This window comes from Electrona antarctica, assembly GCF_951216825.1.
Source record: "Electrona antarctica genome assembly, chromosome: 7".
NCBI classification, from domain to species: Eukaryota; Metazoa; Chordata; class Actinopteri; order Myctophiformes; family Myctophidae; genus Electrona; species Electrona antarctica.
Window position 1 is genome coordinate 5,800,685 of NC_136812.1, and position 17,617 is coordinate 5,818,301.

Here is a 17,617-nt window from a genome sequence, read left to right on the forward strand (position 1 = left end):
TTAGCCTTTGCATATGCCTACAAGGTTGTCAAGGCTAGGACTAGGTTGTAAGTGCTACGGGCTAAGGTGGAGTCTGAAGAGGTGAGTTTTAAGACTGCAGAATATTGGGAGTGAGTCTGCCATTCTAATTGCAATGGGGAGTTCATATCCATAGTTTTGGGGCCAAGATGGAAGAATAGTCTGGGACCAGTGTTGTTTTTGACAGCAAAATTTGATTTTAGTTTTAGTCATAGTCTCTTGAATAGTTTTCATTTCGTTTTAGTCACATTTTAGTCACCTGGAATGTTTTAGCGTTAGTCTTGTTTTAGTCGACTAAATGTCATGAGATTTTGGTCCACTAAATCTACAGTTGATTTAGTCGACTAAAATGTGTTTTGGCGGGCCTTGATGCAGTCTTAATGACTGATTTAACACTTGCTGAAAATAGCCGATCTACAAGCTCACAACGTGTCGCAACGCGACACATTGTGAGCTTGTAGATCGGCTATTTTAAGCATGCAAGCAAGTGTAAACTGACATATACTGGATCTCTTGTCCACTAGTCCTTTCCTAACATTTTAGTCTAGTTTTTATTTGTTGACAAAATTGTCAATATATTTACTCTTAGTTTTAGTCATCATAGCTTAGTTTTCATTTAGTTTCCATTTAGTTTTCGTCAGTGGAAAAAGGTAGTCGACGAACACTTTTCGTCTTAGTTTTAGTCGACGAAAACAACACTGTCTGGGACGCGTGGAGCGGTGTCCACATACTTCGTACAGTACATTCATAACACTTGTATTATTATTGTTATAAATCACAGATGCATCATCTAAAACTAACAGGGTTTACCAAGCTCAACGCATTAACCCATTTAGGCCTGACGTCGAAAAGAAATGTCTTCGAAATCCTGAGAGTTTTCTGAGATACCTCATGTTTCTATATCAGTGGTGCTCAATATTTCATGCAAAGGACCCAAAAAATCATATGTAATTGGTCACCGACCCCCATTTGAAAATATGTTGTTCCCCAGAAGCAAAGATTTGAGTTAAAAACGTTCGCATTGAAAGAATATATATTCAAAGATTTGTGCCACATTTTCACGATTTTTCAAAAATAGCAGACCTACAAGCTCGTAGCGCGGCACTCGGTGCCGCGCTATGAGCTTGTAGATCTGCTATTTTTTTCAATAGCTAAAGTATAACATAATGCTTAAAACACCAAAAGGGGTTCCCACCCAAAATGTGTTAAACATCAAAAACAAAAAATATAAAACAATAAAACCCAGGTTTAAAAGCCACCAATAAATCACCAATAAACCAAAACAGAGAAGAAATCATGAAAGGAACCAAATGTAATAAAGCACGGGGGCCTCAAAAACACACAACACACAAAAAATAAGTGACATACAAATAATGCAATATAACTATTCCCTAGTCCCATTTGGGGCTCAGGGCAACAAACGCCTGTCTACTGTTCTGTGCACATGTCCTCTACCGGTGGACTGTGGTGGAAAAAAAGTACTGACATTTCTTACTCAAGTAAAAGTATATCAATACTGCAATATAGAAATACTCTAATAATAACGCGACACATTGTGAACTTGTAAGATCGTCTATTTTCAAAAGAGGTTTTTTTGCCGAAATGTATATAGGACTGAAGTGGTTACTGTATGTTTTGTAATAATAATCTCTTCATGTGACCACCGCGCTCTGACTGTAGGTGCGCTACCCGTTCAAAACATTAAAGGAGCATTCAGTGATTTGGGTGATTTGGAAAACCACCCAGTCCGCCCCGGTAACAAAATGTGCACATGCACGCTCTACAGTGGGGGGAAGTGCAACAAGCCAACAGCATGTGCACCAAGGCCCGCCCCCACTCGATCATGATTGGAGGAAGGCCCCTCTCATCCTGATTGGATGAAGGTTTTGCCACCCGCCACCAAAACTGAAACTAGGGTTTTTTGACCCCAGGGGCTCACTGGGGACAGGGAGGATTTCCTTATATGGTCAGCACACTCTATAGTAGGGAGGATTATCCCAACAAAAAAGAAAAAATATGTGATATTTGAATTAAGTCAAATCACTGAATATACCTTTAACATTAACATTAACAAAAAATAACGGTAGTGTGTGCGACCCACTACCGTTATTTTTTATATTGTAATAATAATCCAAATCTACAAAGGAACTATAGTAACTAAAGTTTTCAAATTAATGTAGTGGAGTAAAAGTAGCCTACAATACTTGGATCGGAGATGTAGCGGAGTAGAAGTAAAAGTAAAAGTATTGGGAATTGGAAATACCAAGTAAGTAAACTGCAAATACCTCAACATTGTACTTAAGTACGTTACTTAAAGGTACATTCAGTGATTTCACTTAATTCAACTACTGTATCACTTATTTTTTCTTATTTTTTGGATAATCCTCCCTACTATAAAGTGTGCTGACCATATAAGGAGTTCCTCCCTGTCCCCAGTGAGCCCCTGGGGTCAAAAAACCCTAGTTTTGGTTTGGGCTTTGGGTGGCAAAGCTTTCATCCAATCAGGATGAGAGGTGCCTTCCTCCAATCATGATCGAGTGTGGCTGGCATTGGTGCGCGTGCTGTTGGTCTGTTGTACTTCCCCCACTGTACAGCGTGTGCATGTGCACATCTTGTTACCGGGTGGACCGGGTTTTTTTCCAAATCACCCAAATCACTGAATGCTCCTTTAAGGAAATGTACTTCCACAACCGCCGGTGGGCTGCCTGGCTGCCACAGTGTGTGTGTGCTGCGGTCTCTGAATATCCAGTTATGAAAGTGCTCTCGTTCTTTCTTTCCCAGGGACCTCAGAGTGTACACACAGACATCTGCTATCGATCGCTGCGGCCCCCGCTAGCCTGACATCCACTTTTAATGGAGGCTGCCTCCTGCTCCAACAACACAACAAATTGGGTTTAACCCATTTAGGCCCGACGTCGACATTTAAAAAAATGTCTTTTTAAAATGTCTTTTTTTCCTGTTTCTATATCAGTGGTTCTCAATATTTCATGTCAAGGACCCCAAAAATTATATGTAATTGGCCGTCGACCCCCATCTGAAAATATGTTGTTCCAGGGACCCTCCAGAAGTAAAGATTTGAGTTAACAATATTGAATATTGAATATATATTCAAAGATTTGAGGCACATTTTCATGATTTTTCAAAAATAGCAGACCTACAAGTTCATAGCGTGGCACTCGGTGCCGCGCTATGAGCTTGTAGATCTGCTATTTTTCAATAGCTAAAGTATAACATAATGCTTTAAAAAACACCAAAAGGGGTTCCCGCCCAAAATGGATTAAGCCGAGGCTGCCGGTCCCAGGTGTCACTCACACAGGAACAAGAGCATCCATCCACCAATGTGACAGCTCTTTATACATGTGAGCGTGAGTGTGCGCGTGCGTGCACGTACGTGTGCACGCGTGTGCGAGATGTTTACTTTATAGTCACCTGTCTGGAAGCACTATGTCTCTCTGCAGTCACCTGACATCTGTCTCTCTGTTACTGTGTTTCCCAAACATACGGTCGCAGTTACATTTTTATGGGTCACGACTAGTAAATATTAATTTTCCTTCCTATCTTCTTTCCACCTGGTGGACAGGATAGCTATAGTGCTTGAGTGCGTGCCACGTGATCAGAGGCATGTTTTACTGTGAAGCCGTCCTGGTTGTCGCCATCTTGGATGCTAACAGTAATAGGGCCAATGCTAGCGAGCTATAAGGCAACGTCCATCCTTAGAACAAAGCGGAGATCCGGGCACACTTAAAGGTTAAAAAGGAGGAAAACTTTATTCAACCGACAAGTTTCGACCTATACGGTCTTCATCAGGCCCTGCGACCGTATAGGTCGAAACTTTATTCGGTTGAATAAAGTTTTCCTCCTTTTCGGCCTGGGCCATGGCTCAGTGGTCCAGGCACCTTGGCTGGTAATCCAGTCTGGCAGTGTGCTGCGGGTTCGACTCCCGATCCCGACGGCCTTTAATGCATGTCTTCCCCCATCTCTCTCCCCATTTCCTGTCAGCCTACTGTCTGTCCCTCCATAAAATATATAAAATAAAGGCGAAAGCCACAAAAACATTTGAAAAATGTTTTAACCTTTAACCCATTTAGGCCTGCCCTCGAAATTTAAAAAAAACGTCTTCTAAATCCTCCAGTTTTCTGAAATAAATATTTTCACGTTTATTCAAAAATAGCAGAACTACAAGCTCGTAGCGCGCCACTTGGTGGCGCGCTACGAGCTTGTAGATCTGCTATTTTTCAATAGCTAAATTATAAGAATGTTTAAAACACCAAAAGGGGTTCCCGCCCAAAGTGTGGCCGGATCTCCGCTTATACCTGCACACCTCCTGAGCACCTGGTTGTATACCTGCACACCTCCTGAGCACCTGGTTGTATACCTGCACACCTCCTGAGCACCTGGTTGTATACCTGCACACCTCCTGAGCACCTGGTTGTATACCTGCACACCTCCTGAGCACCTGGTTGTATACCTGCACACCTCCTGAGCACCTGGTTGTATACCTGCACACCTCCTGAGCACCTGGTTGTATACCTGCACACCTCCTGAGCACCTGGTTGTATACCTGCACACCTCCTGAGCACCTGGTTGTATACCTGCACACCTCCTGAGCACCTGGTTGTATACCTGCACACCTCCTGAGCACCTGGTTGTATACCTGCACACCTCCTGAGCACCTGGTTGTATACCTGCACACCTCCTGAGCACCTGGTTGTATACCTGCACACCTCCTGAGCACCTGGTTGTATACCTGCACACCTCCTGAGCACCTGGTTGTATACCTGCACACCTCCTGAGCACCTGGTTGTATACCTGCACACCTCCTGAGCACCTGGTTGTATACCTGCACACCTCCTGAGCACCTGGTTGTATACCTGCACACCTCCTGAGCACCTGGTTGTATACCTGCACACCTCCTGAGCACCTGGTTGTATACCTGCACACCTCCTGAGCACCTGGTTGCTTCCTTGCCTCTGCCAACGTCCATCCTTGATCCAGGAAACGCCAATAATGTTCCAATCGCGATCATACCGGATAATCAGAAATGACCTCCGAACATCGGCGATTTCGCCGATGGATCTTTTCAAAACCGCGGACAGCGCCGTAGTTTCAGAGAGAAGTGTGTGCAAAGGCCGCGGCTAATACAGAAGCTAAAATGGCTATGTGGAGCAACAGAAACGGTGTGGGCGGGGCCCTAGCAGCCGTGTCTACTGTCTAGACACCGGAGAGATTCCAAACATGAAGCACAGCGAGGCTGTCTTATGGCAATATCAAACGCCTTAACATGACCCTACTCGCCATGAGTGCCTCACGTAATTAATTTATAGTCGCAACAAAATGTGTTGTGTTGAGCTTGCAGATCTGCTATTTTAACCCTAACCCCAGCATAAGGATGTATAAGTGTCCGTGTGGTTAAGTACTTAATCGATAATGTAAAGTTTGGGACGATTCATACTCCTATTTTACCACTGTAGTGCCGAAATTATTTCGGCTCTTCAGAAATTTTAGGCTCATTGTAGGCTCTACAGAGCCGAACCGACTTTTATTCGGCTCTAAAATAGGAGTATGAATCGCGCCTTTGTGGCCCGGGGACACGACTAATTTCTCTTTTGGGTCTGGAACTGAAAAGCTTTGAGAAAGCTTGCCTGCTCTGCTACATTCACACTGTCTCGCCTATACCATGTCTGATTCTCTCTCTTATTCCATTTTGACCTGAGATCAGATTCTAAAAATGTCTTCTATATCCTGACAGTTTTCTGAAAAAGCTATGTTTCTATGTCAGTGGTTCTTCGATTTTTCAAAAATAGCAGACCTACAAGCCACTCGGTGGCGCGCTATGAGCTTGTAGATCTGCTATTTTTCAATAGCTAAAGCATAACATAATGCTAACACCAAAAGGGATTCCCGCCCAAAATGGGTTATTCTCTGCCTCTCTCTGTCTTTCGGTGCTGTCGTCTCCCTCCTCTGTTTATCTGTCATCCTCTCCCTCGCCTCTCCTCGCAGCAGCAGCTGCTTCTCACTGTCTCGTTCTTCTGATGTCTGTTTGTCTTCGTCCAGCTGCGTCTTTGTGTTTCTCTCGTCAGTCTGAAGAAGGGCGTTTTCTGTTTGCATTATACATCAAGTGCTTTGATGTGCAATCTCTTATCTAGCGAGGAACAGTCAGGGTGGTAACAAGACGAGACAGAGAGTAGAAAGGGAGCCATTATTAGGGGGTGTGGTGAGGCTTGGAGTTATTGCTGAGAAGTGAGAGAGAGAGAGAATGGGCACTAGAGGAAAGGATAGGAGTACGTTAAGTTAAGTCGTAAAGTAGAAAATGATAGATCTATAGCAGTTGTTTTCAACCAGCTAAATGATGGAGAGTTGGTAATGGTAACCAAATGGACCCTTATAGATCTTTAACTCCTGAGAACGTAAAATGAAACCAAATGGACTCATACAGGCCCATGTTTTTTTGGGGGCTTTTGCCTTTATCTTATATTTTTTATAGAGGGACAGACAGTAGGCTGACAGGAAATGGAGGAGAGAGATGGGGGAGTGACATGCAGTAAGGGCCGTTGGAATCGAGAGTCGAACCCGCGGCACACTGCCAGACTCAAACTACCGGCCAAGGTGCCTGGACTGCTGAGCCACGGCCCAGGCCAACATCTACATTATTTAATTTACAAGAAGTCTACACAATTAGAGAATGTAGAAGAAGAATTGTTATTTTGATCAACGTTTGCCTGTTATCTCTCCTATGATACCAACATCAATACAGCATGGACATGTGGACATTTAGTTTTGGGTCTGCAAGGCTAAATCTCATATATGAAATAAATGCTTTAACATGTAGCTAGGTGTAATGTCCACAGAAGTGAACCTTTCAAGCCTGTTTTCTAAACTCGCTGTTTTCTGCAAGACATTACTCTAGTATAAGCCAACCATATCTCCAAAACCGGTGGGTGCAAACTGAACCACCAACAATATGTCAAGTTGAAGCTATGATTCACTGCTTTCATATGACATGAAAAAAACGAAAATGACAAAAGTCCAATGGCAGCCCCTCAGTCAATCTGGTCATGGTGGTCCGTGGCTCAAATAGACCTTGATATGAAAAGGTTTGAAGTATGGAAATGCACTAGTGCACTAGTGAACATGAGTGGAACATTCTGATGGCCTGTCACAGTTGTTCTTTCTCTCTCCGTCTCTGTTCCCACAGTTCCTTCACTTTTTCTCTCTCGCTCTGCCCATCAATATTCTCTCTCGTCTCATGGCATCAGAGAACAATCATCATGTGAATATGCGTACAGTAATTCTGTGCATTAGTAGGAGACGATAGGACAGCGCGGGAATAGAGAGATTAAGGACTGTTAAACACATTTAAATAAAACTAATATATTAAAGAGTTAAGAGAATGTACAGGTAAGCTATTTCTTTGTAAATAAGACAGCTTAATACGACTAAAGTTAACAAGTTACAGTGCAGTGCTAAAAAAAGAAGTGAATGAAGAAAATGTAATAAAAGTGCTAAAGAGAAAGTAAAGGACAGGACAGGAGAGGACAGGTCTCGACTCTACATCGTTTTAAAACGATTGATCCATCTGTGTTTCTATATACTAAATAGAAACATAGATGTATTAATAATAATAACATTGTATTGCTAATATGAACATTGATCTTTTAAACTATGCACTTTACAGTATGTATAAACCAGATACGGGTCCTATCAGTGACCTTATGTATAATGTGTTTATGTTTATAGCAGCATGGAATTAACATGTGCAAGATGGTGAGGCTCACCGCTGAGTTACTCATATGCTTATGTGCGTGGCAGTGCATGCGTGCTTATGTGCGTGGCAGTGCATGCGTGCTTATGTGCGTGGCAGTGCATGCGTGCTTATGTGCGTGGCGGTGCATGCGTGCTTATGTGCGTGGCGGTGCATGCGTGCTTATGTGCGTGGCGGTGCATGCGTGCTTGCGTATGAGTGAGCGATAGGGAGGGGTGTTCAAAGCTCAAGAATGCATTTGTCACATCGCAGGTTTGCATTTGTAAAGAAGTGGGTGAAAAGTGTTTGTGCACAAGCTCCATCAATTTGTTCTTTTTCAGAAAGGGAGCAGCAGAAAAAGGAGGGACAGGGTGAAGGAGCAGGAGAAAACAATCTAAACAGTAGTAATGTACAAAACAGAAGGTGTACAAGTGGTAGCAACACATCGGTATAGTCCACATATATGTACTTTGAGATTAGATATTAGGTGCAACATTGGTAAATGGTGCATTTATATATAATAGTGCTTTTATCCAAAGCACTTTACATAGATTGTGCACTACATTCACCCATTCATACACACATTCATACATCGATGGCGGGGGAAACCATGCAAGGCACCAACCTGCACATCGGGAGCAATTAGGGGTTCAGCGTCTTGCTCAAGGACACTTCAACAACACTAACTCTGAACTGTCACTGAAGAAATCCACATGGTAGGCCCACAGGGAAAGTTAAGTAGAGGAACATATTCTTATGAACGCAGGAAAACAGTCCGTTTCAAAGTTAAGTATTTCCGTTGACAGGCCAGCCTGGTGACCAGGCATTGTTCAACAGTATTGTAGAATGACCTAGGAATACTGGTAACTTTATAAACCAAGTTCCATTTATTGAACACTGTACAGCTCTCAGTCATAGACTCTTAGTATAGCAACAACACAGCAGTGTAATAATAATAACCGGCTTGCGCATGCGTGGTACGCCATCACAACTACCGTGGCTGACGAGGCACATACAGAGCGAGCATTGGGTGAATGCTCTACAAGTAAGATGGTATGCCAAGTGGAAGCTCAGAAACCTGGTGGTCTTACCCTTGATACTACAGTAGGCCTCCTGGCCTGGCTGTGGTCACAGTAGGCCTCCTGGCTGTGGTCACTGTAGGCCTCCTGGCTGTGGTCACTGTAGGCCTCCTGGCTGTGGTCACTGTAGGCCTCCTGGCTGTGGTCACAGTAGGCCTCCTGGCTGTGGTCACTGTAGGCCTCCTGGCTGTGGTCACTGTAGGCCTCCTGGCTGTGGTCACTGTAGGCCTCCTGGCTGTGGTCACTGTAGGCCTCCTGGCCTGGCTGTGGTCACTGTAGGCCTCCTGGCTGTGGTCACTGTAGGCCTCCTGGCTGTGGTCACAGTAGGCCTCCTGGCCTGGCTGTGGTCACAGTAGGCCTCCTGGCCTGGCTGTGGTCACTGTAGGCCTCCTGGCCTGGCTGTGGTCACAGTAGGCCTCCTGGCCTGGCTGTGGTCACTGTAGGCCTCCTGGCTGTGGTCACAGTAGGCCTCCTGGCTGTGGTCACTGTAGGCCTCCTGGCTGTGGTCACAGTAGGCCTCCTGGCCTGGCTGTGGTCACTGTAGGCCTCCTGGCCTGGCTGTGGTCACTGTAGGCCTCCTGGCCTGGCTGTGGTCACAGTAGGCCTCCTGGCTGTGGTCACAGTAGGCCTCCTGGCTGTGGTCACTGTAGGCCTCCTGGCTGTGGTCACAGTAGGCCTCCTGGCCTGGCTGTGGTCACTGTAGGCCTCCTGGCCTGGCTGTGGTCACTGTAGGCCTCCTGGCTGTGGTCACAGTAGGCCTCCTGGCCTGGCTGTGGTCACAGTAGGCCTCCTGGCCTGGCTGTGGTCACAGTAGGCCTCCTGGCCTGGCTGTGGTCACAGTAGGCCTCCTGGCTGTGGTCACTGTAGGCCTCCTGGCCTGGCTGTGGTCACAGTAGGCCTCCTGGCTGTGGTCACTGTAGGCCTCCTGGCTGTGGTCACTGTAGGCCTCCTGGCTGTGGTCACTGTAGGCCTCCTGGCTGTGGTCACTGTAGGCCTCCTGGCCTGGCTGTGGTCACAGTAGGCCTCCTGGCCTGGCTGTGGTCACAGTAGGCCTCCTGGCCTGGCTGTGGTCACTGTAGGCCTCCTGGCCTAACTGTGGTCACTGTAGGCCTCCTGGCCTGGCTGTGGTCACAGTAGGCCTCCTGGCCTGGCTGTGGTCACTGTAGGCCTCCTGGCCTGACTGTGGTCACTGTAGGCCTCCTGGCCTGGCTGTGGTCACTGTAGGCCTCCTGGCCTGGCTGTGGTCACTGTAGTGGTGCGAGGGAAGCTGTACGATGCTACAGTAGGCCTCGTGGCCTGGCTGTGACTGTAGGTGTGTGAGCAATTTGTCTGTCATTGATGATAAGGTGAGCTTTGACTACACACCGCTATTCGTACAGCTCCTGGTGCGATGGGAAGCTGTACGATAATTACTATTATTACGATTGCCCGACCGCACCACCCGTTTTTCTGTCCGTGGGCGGTGCAGTTCCCATACCATGCAGTGAAACACCCTGACAGAACGCTTTAAATGGAGCTGTTGTGGTAGATCCTGAGGATTGCGGGGGCCCACTCATGAAACCAGTCTCTGTTGAAGCTTTTTTTCCCCTCACAGGCGTCATGGCGTGTGTCCCCCCCCCACTCAATGTGTATTCCAAGGACCTTGAACTTGCGGAGCCCCTTTCCACTGCAACGGCATCGACGAAGACATGCGCTGGACAAAGCAGCAGCTGAGTTGTATTGTCATGGTAACACATCATAACCATAAACTGCTCCTGTTCACACTGTAAGTGTTACCTGGCTGTGGACCATGCCAGGTCTGTCTTCACATGCTTATTCAGATCCTGTTTTGAATGACCTTATATTTGAAATTTTATGTAGACATGCAGCATGTCATGACATGTTTGTTTCATAAAAATCCACCGTAGACATTTTATGAGCTACTTAAATTCCTTGCAAATGGTTTTTTTCTGAGTGCTGCAGTTTGGAAGTGCTCGTTGACCATCACTCAACGGGCCATGCGTACCACCTGTTTTGAATGTGCACATAATGCAGGAGGCAGCAGGAGGTTGCTTTACTGATAACGAGCGCTTCCAAACTCTGATACTTAGAAAATAATCATCTGCCAGGAATTTCTTGACAGGAGGTAGCTCATAAAATGTCTACGGTGGATTTTTATTAAACAAAAACTTTACAGATTGAAAGAGGATAATTCAAGCTTTCCCTACAGCTGCAATGTTGGTGATTTTGACGTTGTTTAATATAATTAGAGAGGACTTTTCTGTTTGGATGAATGGGCTCTCTATGGGAAGTGTCACCTAGGTATCACCTTGCTGGCAAGATGGCTGTGGTCTGAATATGGAGAATAGGTTAAGCTTTGCTCTCCTTCCCCACCTATACAGGTGTAACGTTTTTCTCCTTCCCCGCCTGCAGGTGTAACATTTCTCTCTTTCCCCACCTGCAGGTGTAACATATTTCTCCTTCCCCACATGCAGGTGTAACGTTTTTCTCATTCCCCACCTGCAGGTGTAACGTTTTTCTCCTTCCCCACATGCAGGTGTAACGTTTTTCTCCTTCCCCACCTGCAGGTGTAACATATTTCTCCTTCCCCACCTGCAGGTGTAACGTTTTTCTCCTTCCCCACCTGTAGGTGTGACGGGAAAAGGCACTGCACTCTGAAGCCGTGGAAGATGGGCGTCCAGGCCGGATGCAAACCTCAGTACTACTGCATGCTGGCTGACACGCACACGCACACGCACACGCACACACACACACACACACACACACACACACACACACACACACACACACACACACACACACACACAAAGTGTGTGGATTTTGTCCATCACACCAAAGAAAGAACTATCCGTCTCATCTCTCTTTTACACAGTTGTGTGATTCATCCAATCACTCAATAGTGTCCCGACCCGGGCTGAATGTCATGATGCCCTAACTTAACCCTCACTGGTTCATGAAACACGTCATAAGAGCCTGTACCCTTTATCTTATCTTTAGCCTGTGCCCTTTATCAGCCAGGTACTCAAATATAAACAAAAACACATAAACCTTTCACTCATACAAACATGGAAACACGTCACATGATGCATGTCAGCCTGACTCAACTACTCACAAAGACGCTTTCATGCCAGGGACCCGTAACACATAGCCTGTGCTACTATAAAGGCTTGGCACAGAGATTTATTCATTGATTGAAAACTTTGTTAAAGGGACACTTCACCCCCTTTGCAACCAGATCTTATTTTAATGATGTTTGGGAGACAAGAAACACTTTCCTGTGGTTTTTATGTGGGTTTTATGTGTTTTTAGATATTTTAGCATTTCAAAGTGTCCATGATGTCATGGACACTGGGCTCACTTCCTTCCGATATGTTTCAATATTTGTTGGGTAACAGGTAACGTATGTATGTATACATGTATGTAAGTTGTAAGTAGAGATGTCCCGATACTGTATCGTTATCGGGAAAAGTATCGGATCGGCCCTTATTTGTCATATCGGATCATATCGGTATCGGTGAATATGCCAGTCTAACCAGAGATCCGACACAGGGGTAAGGGGTTAACACTATGGCAGGTAAATAAAATGTTGGGGCATGTGGAGTTTGCTTTGGAGTTGCCCAAACTGCAAGTGCACAGAGTGAGGAGTCTGCTATAAACACAACACCAGATATATAGCTAGATAGCTATAAACACAACATGAGATCACGACACTGGTATCGGTATTCGGTATAGGCTAACACAGAAATGTAGGTATCGGGATCGGATCAGAAGCGAAAAAAGTGTATCGGGACATCCCTAGTTGTAAGTTGAAAGTGGTGGTCCGTGGCTCAAATGAAGAATATATGAAAAGGGTTGAAAAAGGGTTGAAAAGCACTGCCTTCCAGCACACTGCCCGTACCTGTACACCCCAGGCGGCGGCAGAGGGACCATACCTGTACACCCCAGGCGGAGCCAGGGGGACGAGGAAGCTCTTCTCCAGGTCGCGCAGAGCGTCGTTCAGCATGCGGACGTGGGAGCGCTCCCGCTCCTTGGGGTCGTTGGCCGGACGCATGCTCTCCGACTGGAGGAACGCTGCTCTGTCCCGCAGAGCGGCCGCGGAGGACAGGAGAGCTGGGTACGCCGCGCTGCTGCCTGCACGCGAGCACGCACACACATACACACACACACACACACACACCATTTTCAGGCCGAGTATCGGAGTATGACAGACCAACACGGTGTGCGAGTATATGATAAAGCAATAAGCCACAAGAGAAAAAAATAACAATCAATCAACACACAAACACACAAACTGCCTTGTTGACAATGTTTGTGGACTGAGCTGTATGGAGGTATGTATGGAGACTATGTACTGTCTTTACTCTTTATCTGTATGTTTATATCTGGTGTTTCTGTGTGGAACTGGCTGTGAAAACTAATCTCCTTCAGGGACATTAACCCTATAGGTCTGACCTCAAAATTTAAAACAATTCTTCCAAATCCTCCAGTTTTCTGAAATAAATATTTTCACGATTTTTCAAAAATAGCAGACCTACAAGCTCGTAGCGCGCCACTCGGTGGTGCGCTATGAGCTTTTGATCTGCTATTTTTCAATAGCTAAATTATAACATAATGTTTAAAACACCAAAAGGGGTTCCCGCCCAAAATGGGTTAAAGTCTAAATCTAATATATGCACAGTTACAGCACAATTATGGTCAACAGTCCACTGAAACAATGCATTGCTTGTTTTACAGTAGGTTTGTCAATTTCTGTATAGATAATGTGCTTGTAATATTGTATAGATTAACTGATAACCTGTCTGGATGGTGATTGGGGGGAAAATAATCGGGTTCTTTGAAACATATACAGCTGTGATGCTGATGTGTTTCTCTCTCTTTGTTTCTGTGTATATGCGTGCGCGTGTGTGTGTGTGTGTGTGTGTGTGTGTGTGTGTGTGTGTGTGTGTGTGTGTGTGTGTGTGTGTGTGTGTCTGCCCTATTTTCGTGAACCAATGGGTGCACGTTGCAGAGCGTGTAGTCAACGGTGCGGTGCCTGGGGCGTGGTGACAGACTTTCTGTGGCTGGGGGAGTGGCGTTGTCTCACCGGCGGTGCGGTTGGTAACAGGGTGGGATGAGGAGGAATACATCAGGGGTGGGCGTGGCACGTGTTGTGTTGAAACAACCTTGGGAACTGGATGGATATTTAACCCATTTAGACCTGACAAGGTGACATTGGCGTTTAAAAAACATTGAAAATGCTGTCTAGTCTATTATCTCTATCAAAGGGAGAAAAAGCCCCCAAAATGTATTAAAAAAGAAAAATATTGTTGCGACTGCAGATCGCAGATTACTATGAAAACCTGCAAAACCTGTCAGTCACGCTAAAACCTGTCAGTCAGTCAGTCCGTCCATCCGTCCAGTCCGTCACGCCTCGTGACACGCTCCATATATGAAGATGTCCTTCTCCTATAGAGAGTCGCAGTCCCGCCCCCTCGAGAGACCCGGAAAATAAATCCCCGTTAATTTTCCTCATAGACTTTTCAGAAAGTATTTATTTAAAGACGTTTACGCCGCGGACAAAGCCAACTCTTGTCGTGACAAATCATGACAATAAACACAATGTTTTGGGCCAAACAAAGAATTAGAAAGTAGAAAAAAACGGCAGGTTACAACACTTTTTTTGTTGTTTTTCTTTGTAATTATTTGTTTGGTCTAAAATATTGTGTTGTTTGTCATGATTTGTCACGTCTCGAGTTGGCTTTGTACGACGCTTATAAGGTCTTTAAATAAATACTTTTTGAAATGTCTATGGGAAAAATGCATTGGGATTCATTTCCTGGGCCTGGCGTCGTCATGAAAGGGGCTGCGACGCTCTATAGGACATTCCAGAGGCCAGTGAACCAGGATGCCACCTAATCAACGTGCTCTTGCAACTTGATCTTTGTCGCACGTATATATGGAGATGATTATTCTCCATCGTCCAATCGCACTGTATGATTGAAGCTTCACCGTGCACGCCTCGGTTCTCTATGTGCCTCCACAGCCTCAGGGACCTTGTACCCTAACCCCAGGGACATCCTCCACATCCGCCACAATTACAATAGTAATAGTACCAAACGTCATATTAACAGCAACAATTTATCAGCATGTTATAGACCATGCATCAGGCTTCATATCTTGACAATATTGACAGCACCATGTGTGCACACCATCGGATTCACAGACAGTGCAGGCAAAGTAAAGTGGCTCAGGAGGTAGAGCAGGTCGTCCAATGATCCCTGGGTCGGCGGTTCGAATCCCGGCTCCTCCTGTCCACATGTCGAAGTGTCCTTGGGCAAGACACCATTGGTGTGTGAATGTGGGAAGTGAGGACGCTGGCGTCGACTGTTCGCCGCTTCACCTCCCAATGTATGAATGAATGAACCATTGTAAAGCGATTTGAGCACTTGGAAAAGCGCTATAAAAATGCAATTCATTAATTCATCATGATCTGGCTTAAAATACTTTAAACAAATATATATATATGTTCTGCAACTTTTTCCCCCCAGCTTGAGTGGTTCCTATAGGACGATTTTACTGTCTCTCAATTCACATCAAAGTGAAACCAGACAAGCACAACGTACATGATATATTTGTGTGATTTTGCATTATATGGGATGGGTGTACAATGTGCTGTTGACCTGGCTGTAGCTGTATGATGGCAAATCATTACTGGTTACCGGACGTTGAATTATCTGCACTGTGACCTTATCTCCATTGTGTAACAGCTGATTCTGTGGTGGTTGGTGGGGTAGGTGGAAGAGGGTGAGCAAGCTGTATGTATTTGCAATTTGTGTACAGTATGCTTTTTTTGTATTTTGTTTGTTTATATGGGTCCCTCTTGAAAATGAGATGCTGCATCTCAAGGGGCTGCATGTCCCTCCAATACAAATCTGAAATCATGGTCCTCCTCTTCACCAAAATAAGCTCCTTATTGCCTCTCCTTCCACTGTGCAAAAAGCATGGAATACGGATGTGTATATTACAGGAAACTCCCGTTAAACTTTCCAACAAACTCTGGTAAACTCCCGAATTGTACCATCACACCTGTATATAGTCCTAAAATCCTTACATTGGCTACCAGTATCCCAGAGAATTGATTTTAAAATCAATTCTCGTAAAAGTAAAAGTTACTAAAAAAAATTATAATAACAAAGTCGTCTATAAATCTGTTTGTGGCTCTGGGCCCAGTTACATCTCAGACATGCTGAAGCCATTAGAACCCTTAGGTCATCTGGGGCTGGCCTACTAATTGTTCATCCCATAGTTGGAACAAAACATGGTGAATCAGCATTTCACTATTATGCACCACAAACCTACACTACAGTATTTAATTGTCTATTGTAATCTTCGTTTGTGCACTGTTGCACTCTGTATTTGTTTTTATTTCTGTAAAGCACTTTGAATTGCCTTGTGTATGAAAGGTGCTATATAAATTAAATTGCCTTGCCTTGCCTGCCCTATATTACTGTATATTCCTGCTAAACTTGAGATTTACGGACAAATCTAATGCCCATAATTGCCCGTAAACTCCTCTTTTCACGCAGTGTTCCCCTTTTGCTGCATGAGGTGAACCACCAACATACACAAACGCACGCAGGCGAGGAAAAATAAACACAGCGCCGTGCCTCAGGACGTCGTCGCCTCACCTGTGCAATGCCACACCTCGCGCCAGTGGGCGACGTCGGTTTGCATTAACACATTTTTACCTGAGGACAATTCTACAAATGTCTTCTAAATCCTATACACAGTTTTCTGAAAAAAACTATGTTTCCATGTCAGTGGTGCTCAACCTTTTTCCATGTCAAGGACCCCCAAAAATATCTGGATTTGGCCGTCGACCCAGCCTCCGAAAATATGTTGTTCCAGGGACCCTCCCAGAAGCAAAGATTTGAGTTAAAGACGTTCGCTCTGAAAGAATATATATTCAAGGATTTGTGCCACATTTTCACGATTTAAAAAAAATAGCAGACCTACAAGCTCGTAGCGCGGCACTCGGTGCCGTGCTACGAGCTTGTAGATCTGCTATTTTTCAACAGCTAAAGCACAACATAACCCTTAAAACACCAAAAGGGGTTCCCGTTCAGAACGGGTTAAGTCCCTGTGTTCTCCTTTCTTGTGTAAATGGACACTATGTGTGCATCTGTGTGTAAAAGTGGGAACGAGGAAGTGTGACACAGTATCGGGGCGGAAAGGGACTCGAGAGGGAGAGGGAAAAGACAGCAGGGACCGAAATAGACAGAGAGCTCTTGTCTCCTTCAAATTTAAATGGCTTTCTCTCCTCACAGCCAGCTGGGACTTATGAAATATTCTGTCCGATTGTTGTAATCCATCACTTTGGCTGACACTGCGGGATATATATGTATGTGCGAGCAATGTGAGGGCATGTGCATGCACGTATATGCGAGTCCATGCATGCGTGCATGTCCTGTGTGTGTGTGCGCGTGACTTTCTGCCTGTGTATAGTTCTGTACACACGGGGGGCGTATAACTGTGAGTGTGTATGCAGTGTGCTCGCGCGACGGTATGCTGCGCGTGCACGCCACACACAGACATGCTTGTGCACGAGTTTATGCTCGTGTTTGTATGCATGTGTGTGCCTGAGAAGTGTGGGCACAGCTGTGACCAGTCCTTCTGAGCAAGTGAGGGCTAAGAAAAAACATAAAGACAAAGAATGCTTTCAGAGTGGAGTTTCACTTTGAAAGAAAAAACATCTACCTTTAAGCCATTCTTGGCGGGAACCCCTTTTGGTGTTTTAAGC

At 45.2% G+C, this 17,617-nt stretch overlaps 1 protein-coding gene across 1 annotated transcript in view; it reads right to left on the bottom strand.

Moving 5' to 3' along the window:
- Positions 1–17,617, bottom strand: part of naaladl2 (N-acetylated alpha-linked acidic dipeptidase like 2) — a gene marked incomplete at its 5' end in the record, with an annotated part of 31,704 nt that overhangs the window by 4,661 nt on the left and 9,426 nt on the right. The window contains one exon of the mRNA XM_079507067.1: positions 12,771–12,969. Within this exon, the coding sequence (XP_079363193.1) occupies positions 12,771–12,969 (199 nt within the window). The remainder of the gene's footprint in view (positions 1–12,770; positions 12,970–17,617) is intronic.